This window comes from Centropristis striata, chromosome 8, assembly GCF_030273125.1.
Source record: "Centropristis striata isolate RG_2023a ecotype Rhode Island chromosome 8, C.striata_1.0, whole genome shotgun sequence".
Taxonomy (NCBI): Eukaryota; Metazoa; Chordata; class Actinopteri; order Perciformes; family Serranidae; genus Centropristis; species Centropristis striata.
This window is the reverse complement of record NC_081524.1, coordinates 27,276,223-27,288,508: the sequence shown is the minus strand read 5'-3', so window position 1 is coordinate 27,288,508 and position 12,286 is coordinate 27,276,223. Positions and strand designations below refer to the sequence as shown.

The following is a 12,286-nucleotide window of genomic DNA, read 5'->3' as shown; positions in this document are numbered from 1 at the left end:
TATGCTGACATACTCAGTAGACCTGCTCTTGTTGAATTGTGTTCTTATGCGTGCTTTTGTCTGGTTCCTGCTCATTTCTTCATCTTTTACATTTAAGTAACGGCTGATCAGATCTTGGCAAAACTTTGAGGAATCAATTATCTCACCACTCTGTCTGGCATTTTTAAATCACACTAATTAACCTGTGTTTGTAACACAGACACACACACACAGCATGCATAATTCACTAGGAGAAGACAGGTTTACTGTTGCCTTGAATTTTCCGACATTTCAAAACTTTGCTTCAAATTCATGTGACAGCTGAATGAGAGTGTTGCTAGAGAGGAAGAAAAAGAAGAACAGCAGAGGAGACAGAGGTTGTCCAAAAGATAGGAGACTAAAAGCAAAGACACAAAGTGAGAGGATGGACCGGGGGAAGAAGACAAGATGGTAGAGTAATAACAACCATAGAGCTGGAGAGGGAAGAAAAGGCAGAAAAGGAGATGAGACCAAAAGAGGAGGCAGAGAGAAGCTATCAGAGTAATAGATGAGATCAAATGAAAGACAGAGTGAGAAGAGGAGAGGCTGGGTAAGTCACTGAGGCTTCACTAATTGCCACTCAGAAGAAGGGGAGAGGGCTCGTCATGCTGGTTTGTTCTTTGAATCGGATCTCTGTTCCTGCCTTTTTCCCCCCGTCTAGACAAGAGCAGAACAAGCTGTTCTTGTTATGGGAGGAAGAGGAGAAAATGTGCAGTGTCATTGGGTCACTCACTGCCAACCGAGCAAATCGGAAGGACTCGCTCTAGGAACGGGCCTGCAAGGTGTTTGTTGGTGTGTGTGTGTGTGTGTGTGTGTGTGTGTGTGTGTGTGTGCGTGTTGTTGTATGAGCAGTTGTGTTGTACCCAAATCTGAATATGTTGTTCTGGAAAGTTAATGGAAACAGATGTTTATTCTACCCAAACTTGCTCCTTATTAATCAGGGAAATAAGGGTTGTACCTTTTTTTTAATATATTTCACCCATTACACTACACTTAAGACAAATTAAGCCACACAAAAACTAGTCCTTTTATTGGACTGTAAATTGGGCACCATACATCAAATTATGCTGTATTAGGAACCACATATATTGCTTTATTAGACCCAAAATAAAGTATACTTAAGACACTAATATACCAAATTGTACTCTAAGTAGAAGAAAATAGGCATTTTTACATTATTAGACACCATTTTACAAGATCATAGCACATTTGGTATAAAAATGCATGGAATGTGGAACACACCCAAGACAAATTGATGGTGCGATTGTTCAGGCTACATTCATAGGTGGTACAGGTCGCTTTTGACCACATTGTTAAAAAAAAGGACTGCCTGCTGAACTGGCATCCCACTGTGATCCACGGGGTCTCACTGAGCTCCTCATGTAAATAGACCAACAGGCAAGCACTCTGGAGGCCCAGGTAGTTCTGCCAGCTGCTGTTGGAAATTGCTATTGCTATGGTGCATGAGTGTGTGATTGGTAATCTGGTGATCCTGGCACCTTGTTGGGCAGCCTTAGCCACCAGTGTATGAATGTGTGTGTGAATGATGATCTATTATGTAAAAGTGATATGAGTGGTCGCTATGACTAGCAAAGCGCTATGCAAGTGCAGTCTTTTTATCATTATTTTATGTAGGGTTTTACAAGCGACATTACTGTATGTTTCTCTGACCGCTGTTTTTGCCATGTGGTTACTCCGTGTTTATTTGAATATAGAGCGAGGAAGTGAGATCCGATTGCAAGTTGTCACTCAAGATGCGAGTGAAAACACACTTTAATGCCAGGTGTGAACAGACGTGGTTAAACCTTTATTGGGCAAAGAACCATATTTGGTCACTTCAGCAGACACCCAAAATGGGGCCCCCCCTTATCACTGTAGAATGTAGAACCACATGGATATCTCCCAGCTATCAGCGAAGATCAGTATAATAATAATAATAATAATAATAATAATAATAATAATAATAATACTTCAGTTGACCTTATTTGCAACATAAAAACGATATATTTTGAAAAGTCAAATGAGTAAAAGTCTTGTAAAAATCATCGAATAACACCTATACGCCTATAGCCTTTGTTTCAGTGTGAAACTGAGTATGTTGTATCCAATAACCTACTGAGAATTCTTTGGTCCAATTTAATTGGACCTCAAGAAATGATAATGGTTGATGAGTCCAGATTCTGTATCCCATTCAGTTTAAACCGCTAATAAACTTATGCTGAAGGGCCCATGTTAACCCCTCTATGTGCATTGTGTACACCTTTTTTGTACTTGCAATCTATTTGGCCCCAGGTTAGCTGACGCAAGCTTGCAACTTGGAGATGACAGATGGTGAAAGTGTGGTTGTCAAAAATGAAAGGGGGTGAAGGAGAAGGAGTTGGAGGAATCAAGGGACAAGGGTTTCAGGTGGATAACTGCAGGATTGATAATCCTCTCCATTTCAAGGGGTCCAAATGTAGGTGACAGCTTCTTAGAGACATTTTAAAAAGCAGATTCTGAGGAGAAAACTATACCTTATCTACAATGGTGTAATTTGGTGTGGTGATGCAAGGGCGGTTGCTTTGAGGCTGATACTAGCCAGACGGTCTTGACAGGGTAGAATGAGCTTGGTGCTAGCTCTTTTGGCACCAACGGATGTGGTTGGGAGCTGATGAGCCTGGTCACCATACAAGCATTGAAAAAGTGCCTGTCAGGGGAGGACCAGATGGATTGCTTTGCAGACTTAAGGCAGTTAGGGATAGTCTCAAGGTTTTAGTTGGCTTTTTCAGCTTGGCAGTATAGGGACAGAGCTCAGAGGAAAGATGGGTCTTCCAGGGTGGAGCAAAAGGCTGGGGACCATGATCCAAAACAGTAATACAGGGAGGACGGTGGACCCAAAAAACCTCTCCTCCGTCAGCAGGATATATAACAGATATGACCATGAACAATGGGGTATGGCTAGGAAACACAAGACCAATACCCGGCTGTTTGGACAGTCTTACTCAGGGCACAAACAGGACAAGTATAGACACAGGACTTGGTGTCTGCCCACCAAAAGTCTACAGAGAAAGGCCAGAATAGAGGACAGAGTACAGGATACACCAGAATGACAGGTTAGATTAGATGAATTTGCCCATTTATCCCTTGAGACTTAATCAAATTTGACAAACAGGCAATCTGAAGGGCCCAGTAAACTGGCACTTCTCCTTATATCTTCCAAGTGACAGGAGAGATGACATATGTAGCTGAGACCATGGTGTCAGGGAGCTAGTCTCACTCTTTTCCATGCTGATGGGACAAGGCATCTAGTTTAGCATTCCTGGTGCTGGGCCTATGAAGTTTGAAATGTAATTGACCAAAGAATACTCCCACCTGGCTTGACAAGTATTAAGGTGTTTAGCAGTGTGGATAAATGCCAGGTTTTTAGGATCAGTCTACGCCAGCCATCCAGTTGACAGAGGGAGCTGTGAGAGCCTGCTGCTTGCTAAACCACCTGGAAGTTGTGGTACCCATGGGGAAACAGGGACAATAAAAATATGCCTTCACATAATCCCTGCACTCACTGCAATACACTTAATGAGCTGGAGAGTGCTTAGTGAACGTTTTGTCCTTGGTTTAACCTGAAAGGAACCATGCAGGCCCTACTTGGGGCAGAAAAAAGTACTTTTGCCTTTTTTGCATGTTTTTCAAGTTAAATAAATGGTTAAATTAATGTTTTTATTTCCAGTTAAATGTAAAAATGTAACATACACTAATGAGGGCAGTCTTGAGCCGCAAGCATCATCAAGTGCCCTTAACGACTCCACTAGCTGAAAAAAGAAGCCTAATGGTGTAGGAGTTTATGAGTTTTGGAGAAATAACCCTACTTCTCACATTTTACAGATGAGTTTATGGTGCTAATCGCTAGTGTCAGTCTGCAGCTATGGCTCAGTTGGTAGATTGGTCGCCCACCGATAAAAAGTTTGGTGAATCGATCCCTGATCATGGCCACTGACATGTTGAAATATCCTTGGGCAAGATGCAGAACCCCAAATTACTCCCAATGAATGACTATTTAGGGTAGCCTCTGCCTCTGTGTGTGAATGAGCGCTGTCTGTAGTGTAGATCACTCTGAGTGGTCGCAAAGACGAAATAATCCATACTTCACAAAAACGGTAAATGGACTGCACTTGTATAGCGCTTTTCTAGAGTAAGATAGATGTAAAACCACATTATGCATTAGAGTGGACCCTGTGCAAGCCCCTTTATTGTTTGGAATAAGAAACCTCTTTTTGTCTCACCTTGTTTCTGTTTGAACTCAACACATTACCTCTGCTTTGTGCTTTAGCTTATAGGTACTAGAACTAAACTATATAGCATGACCCTGCAGATGCTGGGGTTTAGGTAACAGGGAAAAGTGCACGAGAGCACAGTATTTAAGCATTTTGTTGTCAATACTGTTTATCGGTGCTTTTATATGTTTTAGAGTGTGACTGCCTTATTGGTTATTTGTTTTTAAAGGCTTCACAACTTTTTGCAACAGCATTCTACTTCTTCCCAGTGTTTCAGCAACAGAAAGAGGAGCAGATCAATCAATGGTATCATTTCTTAAAAGCTATTTAGTCTTATGGACCTTGAATAAGCAAAAGCAACTCTATTCAGGTAACTGAATGTTTGAAATAGTTGCTAAGTAATGTTTCTTCTCTTTTTGCTTGTCCTGCTACCTTCCCTTCCCTGGCTGTACAGAGTGCAAGTTCCACTGCACCAATGGGAATTGCTTGCGTCTGGGCTCGCTGATTTGCAACCAGCTGAATAACTGTGGGGACAACAGCGATGAGGAGAACTGCCCAGTGGTCACCCAGCACCCTCCACCAGGCATCTTCAACTGTAAGTGCTGCAGGGTGCTCTACCTCTTTGCCTCCTTTTACTGTAACAGACAGATAGAGACTCACATTTCTTTCCTCACTGATTCTCCTCTTTCTGTCATCTCTGTCCTCTCTGCTCCCTGAGGTCTCTTTGTCAAGCCCCAGTGGGCACATGCCGATCCACATCCACACATGTGGATGCTGAGGGGCAACCTGGGGTCTTTTTGTGTGTGGTAGTGCAGACCAGCTGTCCATGGAGTATCATGAGTTTTTAAGGATCAAAGACCAACATGTTATATAGGTCTGATTTTGTGATGACTGAACAAATAAAGGCTTGAGTAGTGATTATGACTGATACAGTGGTGCTTCCTGGACTAAACAAGCTCCAACCAGCCAGATAAGCTCAGTGATTGAATAATATAATAACATACAATTTGAGATTATTATACAGATGATATGTGATTGAGTCTTGACAGAAAGTCAGAACACCTGTTATCAACTTGATAGTGCCTGATGTGACAGCAATAAAATATGAATAAGCATGCGTGAGAGGAGTGAGTGGCAGAATGAAGGAGAAGAACTGTTGAACAGAGATGACACTACCGGAGCAGGAGAACTAGTGTTAAAAGAGATGAAGTATGGAAAAATGCAGTGCAATATGAGTACCTGGATGTTTCACTCAGTGGCTGTAGCCTTGGATGTCAAGGTTTAATGACGCCACTGGACTGATGTTGCGTCTCATGGGAATTTCTTCATCTGCCCCTGTCTGCAAGGGTCCACGTGGACTATCCTCATGCCACCTGAAATCTATGTGTCACCATTCAAACGTGCATATCTGTTTTGGAGTATATCCAGTCAGAAATGAAGGCTGGGGTTACTTTAACCCAGCAAAACCTTCTATGCAGGGTATGAAATGTTTAGCTTCTCCTTGGCCTCCTTTATTAAAAATGTTACATGTAATATGTGGAGCGTATTAGTTGTGTTGGAGGCGGGGCTTACTGAATTAGAAGTGCGGCTCCCTATAGCCGACGCGGGCCGACCTAGTGCAGCAGCTGTCCAAAGGAAGCATAGTCACGAGCCAAGCAGCCACCCAGTCAACCGCAGTGAGCGAGGAGAGGCTTCCCATCTATCCCAGCGCACGAGCACGAGGCAACAAACCAAAAATTAATGAACGAAATGAATGAAAATGGCCTTGACATAGTAACGACTAACTAATTACTTGGTAAGATAAAGTAACACATTTCGTTATGTTAGAGCTGGGGCTCTTAAAGTCTCCCGCACTCAGCCCCGGTTCTTTTGTTCTAGACTTGATTTTTACAAAAGACTCAAAACAACTGAGTACAGTTTACCATTTAAAAAAAAGTTCCTGCATTCACAGTTTTCTTCCGGCTGTGGGCCCCACCCCGACAGTAGGTTGGGCTTGGTCACAATTGGTCAGTTTTGGATGTTGACGCAGTAGCCACCCGATACTGGACACCTCGTGATATTTAATTTCAAAACTAGACACCTTCCCTTTCTTAGTTCCCTTTTGTGAGGACTATGCTGTTTTGTATGTATGTTTCTTACTGAAATTGCACCCTGATCTAGTTCTAACCGGTTTTCAGGAAAGGTTCAGTAAGAGGGCACAATGTGCTCTCCTAACCTATAGCCAAATAGATGAAGTGAGTCTTGCTCAGTATGAGGGCAGGATGTGCCCTCTTGTCCTGCAGTTCAATAGAGGAAGTGAGCCTTAAATGTTCGTTGAACAGCTCTTCTGCAAAGTTTTTTAACAAATAATAATTTTAACATTTCAGTTACAGCTAAGCTAAGCTTAATGTCCCTATGCTTCAGTTACAACAAAATTGTAATCTGTGTACCTTAACTCTTACCCCCAACACTGTTCATAGTTTGTATCCTGTCTCCTAGCAACAGTCACATTGGTTTCTTTCAACCAAGACTACATATATTTAGTTGTCTAAACTTAGGTGGCAGATCAAAAACAATTTATGAATAACACCATTAAAAGAGTATCATTGGTGTTACAGAAGAGCTTTAGATTGTAGTATTTTGTGGAATGTAAATTCAAAGCTAACATGGACACCTTCTATTTATCCTACGTCCATGATATATCTTGAAATAATTTGTCACACACTGCGCGCCCATCTTATCCAAATTCTGGATGCAAAATTCCGTGAGTAAAACCATTGAATATTAACATTTTTTTAGAGCCTTATACAGTAGTATAAGTTGCCCTCGGACTCCTATCGGAGCAGAACAGGATGTTTTTCATATTCACCTAAAAACTCTTCCTCATACGTTTTTCCACCTTTCCATTTCCGCACAGTTTTCTTTGAATCTTTTTTTCGGCTTTCAGTATCCCACCCTCCCCTTCACAAACCACGTCCTTCTACCGCCTGCTGAGCAACACTGTCCAGGGAATGAGATGAGAGTGTTCCTCGACTCGTCACGATCAATGGAAACAGAGAGAGAGAGAGAGAGGGAGAGAGAGAGAGAGAGAGAGAGAGGGAGAGATGGAGGGAGAGACAGAAAGAGAGAGAGGGTGAAGGACACCAATGGGCTCCGATGGCTGTCTGCCAGGCCACTTTGATGTGCTGCAGTATTCTCTTTCAACAACTTTTAGGAGGAAAGGAAAAACTTTTTACAGCAGCACTTTCATCCTTGGCTGTGTGTGTGTGTGTGTGTGTGTGTGTGTGTGTGTGTGTGAGAGCGTGTGTGTGTGTGTGTGTGTGTGTGCATGTGTGTCTGGCAGGTTCCATACGTACCCCCCCACCACCACCCCACCCCCATTCACTCCCTCACCTCCCTACCTTAAATTCACCTCTCAAACCTGCCAACCTTGTTGTTTTGTAAATTTATCTCACTTTTTTTTTCTCTTCCCGCCTGCCCTTCTCTTTCTCAAAAAGGCACTCAGAACAACCTTTAGTTTTTTTGGATAGGATCCTGAACCAGGTACTTAAAATATTTAGCTGTCTAGAGTGAATGTTAATGTAAGTGTCTGCAGCTGGCATTATGGGAAAGCGGTATGATTGTAATTTTCTGAGCCGGTGCACAATTTCTGGTGATGGCTGAGACACAATGATGGAGGTAGGGAGAAAAAGAGGGATGGGTGGATGGAGAGAAGGAAGGAGAAAATGAAAAAGAAAGGTAGAGATTGCCAAAGAAGCGGAAGGGGACTGAAAATAGTGCAAACAGACTATAGAGGGAGGGAAGTGAGACAGAGGACCAGACAAAGATATGGAGGTGGACAGAGAGAGGGGTAGGGGGGGTTGGGGGGTTCTGTGGTAATGGAGTTTGCCATCTTGTTGTAGCCGCTGGCTGTTGCCGTGGCAGTGGCAGACAGATGGATCATGAATACTGTCTAGACACTCTGCAGCCTGACACACTGAATCCCCCCTCCCTCTTTAGGGCTGTGAAACTGGCTTCCCTAAATGCAATGCAGTCGTTATTAATGTTATGAACATGCCACATCTGTGTTCTTCCTGGAAAACTGGTGAGAGAAAGGTCCACGTTAGTTCAGATGGGAGCACAGTTAGCATCATCTAGCATTTTTGACCATTAACGCTTGTTTTAGAGAGAGACTGACTGAAACAATTATGTTCCTTTTCTCATTATAAGACATAAATAACACTGCAATACACTCAGAGGTTTTCCTGCTACAGCCTTGATATGGTACAACCATGTTATTATGGCTTCCACTGCAGTTCCAAACAAGACACAGCCTGCAACGCAATGATTGGTCAGGGCCATGTCTTACATCCTTTTGGCTTTATGTACTTGGGGCTAAATATTAACATGAAATAGCTTATGGAGGAATGTATCCTCAACTGGCTGTTTAGCTCAGGTTATGATCATGAGTTCGACACCCTGTTGTGTGGCAGAGAAACATATGTTTTGTTCAATTTAGTGTAGATTGGTGGGAAAATGATAAAATGGTTGGTTAGTTCGCTAAACTAACGTCTAACAGGTAATGGTCACTTTAGGGTTAGGGTTAACTTATAATTACGCAAGGTCTCATGTCGGTTTAATTACGGTTAATAAACAACTTCTTGTGAATGCTGCAGTTCCTAGTGTTGCAGGACTGCATGGGGATCCATAATAACGCAGTAGGACTGGTAACTTATGAGGGCTAGTGGTGGCAAAGCTAAAGCAAATATTATTGTAAATATTATTGTATTATGACTCACACTTAGTGCCTTTCTGGCTGTTCTCCATTTGTGGCAACATGATCCCCTAACTGTCACATGTAGCCACAGCGGCTGTTGATCAGCAGAAATGAGTAAAAGTATTGTTCTAAATTTGCAGTGCTAGCCGACACAGACTCTGGCTAAACTTAAAAGATTACGGCATCAAAAATGTATGTTTTCCAGCCTTGACCAGCCAGCGAACAAGGCCAAGAACTCACTTGTTTACATATTATCAAAAACCATAGCAGTAGACATTCATCTCTATGCTAAATTAGAAACCAAAGAAGGTATGGCCAAACAGTAACACTTTACAATAAGTGCATATTTTGAGAAGTTAATAGATAATAAATGAGAAACGAATGAAGAACTGCTTGTGAATCATTAGTTAGCTAATAGAGTAGCTAATGATAAGTCAATGAGTGAGGAAAGAATATTGAATTGTTATTAGAGAACAAATGAGGAACAAATGAGGATTGCTTCAAAAGAATGAGAAATTGCTTTTATGATGTGCACAACTGATGAGATGATATAGAGGTTGAACAAGTGTTTTTGAGAATTTTTTTTCTCATCTGAGAAATGTGCCAAAGGGATTGAGAAAAACAGTAGTACTGCATGGTTTTAACAAAAACTCCACCACAGGTGGTGAAGCACCATGGTAGCGAATATGAAGTTTATCAAAGCAGGACTCCTGCTACAATACCTGTCACTCTTCAAATTGCAGGGAAGTGCATGTTGAAGTGATGTTTGAAAAAGTAGTGGCTGTGAAAAAGCATTTAAAGGAAGAATGTGTGCTTTTCAGTGGATCTTTCATTATAGATCAAGGGGTGAATGCTATATGCTACGGTTAGAGTTTAGGCAGGCTTGTCTTGGCTTTCTTACCTTGTTAGGCTCCGCTGAAGTGTGAGAAGGGGACAGGGAAGGAGACCAGAGGACGGCTCGGATCGATAGTCAACTCTAGCTTAACCATTGATTCCAGTCCAGTGTGAACGACACTTCAATAGCATCTAGTGAGCCTCCAGGCTCGCTGATTGATTCTGTTTGTGTTGGAAATCCTAACTCTGTGAAGGCTCATTATTGACTACTCCACTCCAGACTGTCTGAGTGCCCGAGACAGGCCTGTTGTGTACCACCGATAGCCTCAACACTTTTTTATGATGCAATACAGTTGCTTTTTCTCACTATTCCTGAGAGAGAAAATCCAAGAAGATTCTAAGGTCACTGCTGTGTTGGCCCTAAACTTTGTCATACTCAGCTTGACTCAACTTTATTTATATAGACGTATGCAGTGGTTAAAGCTGGAACTATTAATCAAGTCTTATTATTAGATTCAGCCCAGTGATCAGTTCTGTCATAATGTTGGCTACAAAGATCACAGAATCATATTATCTTGACTTGATCTGTTCTTATCCAGGTTTAAAATAATCTGAAAAGCATTCTGCATTCATGTTTGAAGCTTTTTTCCTTACCTGGGGCTCTAACTGTCTCTATTTCCTCCCTGCTTTTCATCACTAAGCTTAATCTCATGGTTGATGGTTCATTTTGTTTTCCAACATCATGACAAAACATGTTCGTCAACGTTTCTTTATCCTGTACAAAGATGAGACGATGACGACAGGGCGCTGCTGTCATTACAACGATAACTGTGACAATATCAATATGCAATATCTTTGATGACAAAGGACTAAAATGTAGTTTTAAAAAATGAAAACTTTACCAAAATATCTCTTTATTTTCATCACCTTCCACCTTGTCTTTTCCCCCCCTCTCTCTCTCACCCCCTTTCACTCACTCTCTCTCAAACACACGCACATACACACACACACACACACACGCACACACACACACACACACACACACACACACAGTTTACACTGCTCCACAGCACTGGGTCCTGTTCAGTCCTGATAAGCATGCTACTATGATGTATAAGGTTTGCAGTTTGCGAATCTGGTTGGGTTTCGGCACAGCCCGTATTTTTGTATGTTGGGTGGTGAGTGCTGGCTGTCCTAAGAGCCAGGTGAGTGCGAATCACTAATGAGCACAGTCAGGAGGACTCAGATTAACTGCAAAGCTGCATTCTTAATCATGCAACCTGTTTTTCATGGGTTAAAAACAAACAGCAGACTTTCACCCAGGAGAACAGGGTTTTTGTCCCTTGTAAAAAAATAAAAAAGTTAACGACTTTTAGCACAACTTTCATAAACATAAATTTACAGAAATTGCAGCCTTTTTTACAACAGCAAACTGCATGTGTATGTACAATGACGTGCATGCTCCACTCTGTACTGGGAGCCACTTTTGACAAGTGCTCATATGAGTAGTTATTGGTGGAGATCTAGTTGATAATGACATTTCATGGACTAAAAGCACTAAGATTATGGAGGATAAAAAAAAAATTACAAGCATTTTTGTCCAAGACTTAAAATAGCTAAAATGGCCTCTTGTAAGCTGCTTTCTCTCATCCTTTTTCCGTCCTCCCTGTCCTCCTCTTTTGTTCCCTCATTTGTTTCTTTTTCTCTCATTCCCTGTCTCCTTCTTGTGCCTCCTTATCTTCCTTTCCACTCAGTTTGGACCCTAAAGCCCATTTTGGGTGACGTGCTGTGTAATTATGGTGTCAACACGTTGGAGTCTCACTCGGTGCAGCTGTTGTCATTACCAGGACTTGATCTCCACTGTGACTCAGAGGTCAATTAGGCAGCAAATGAATGTAGCTGCAGGATGCTGCTAATTGAATGGTTAGGGTTTAGGCATCGATGGTGGAGGAATGGATGATAAACTGGTCTTTACTGCAGTTAGATGGTAGTAACCCCTAGACAACAGGCAAGCCAGGGAAATATAGACAGTCTTGAAACATCTTCAATTTGCAGATTTTATAAGGGAGACAAAGAATTGTTATCTTACATATATGGAACTGACTCTAGTGGTACTGTTATGGACAAAGGTTTCAATATGTAGTGTGAAGGCAGAACTGTACATCCAAACAGTATGGAAAAACAATGGTTGTGAGCATAATAAACCCATTCAATGTGCATTTTTTTTAACATATGGATTCATTTCAAAATTGAAAACTTGTAAAATAGTGATTGTTGATTGTTTTGTTGTGGCTTGTGGAAAAACTTGCATACACTTTCATAAAGTTGCTCAGTTGCTTTGGTACATTTCTCAGATCAGAATTAAAATGATCAAAACTACTAGTTCAACCTCCACATCATCTAGTCACTTGTGCACATCTTTGCATTTTTTTAATAAAACGCTTTGACG

At 41.7% G+C, this 12,286-nt stretch overlaps 1 protein-coding gene across 1 annotated transcript in view; it reads left to right on the top strand.

Moving 5' to 3' along the window:
* The window catches only part of LOC131975856 (low-density lipoprotein receptor class A domain-containing protein 4-like), a 137,216-nt gene that overhangs the window by 21,940 nt on the left and 102,990 nt on the right, over window positions 1–12,286 (top strand). The window contains exon 2 of the mRNA XM_059338649.1: window positions 4,723–4,863. Coding sequence (XP_059194632.1) covers window positions 4,723–4,863 — 141 coding nt within the window. The remainder of the gene's footprint in view (window positions 1–4,722; window positions 4,864–12,286) is intronic.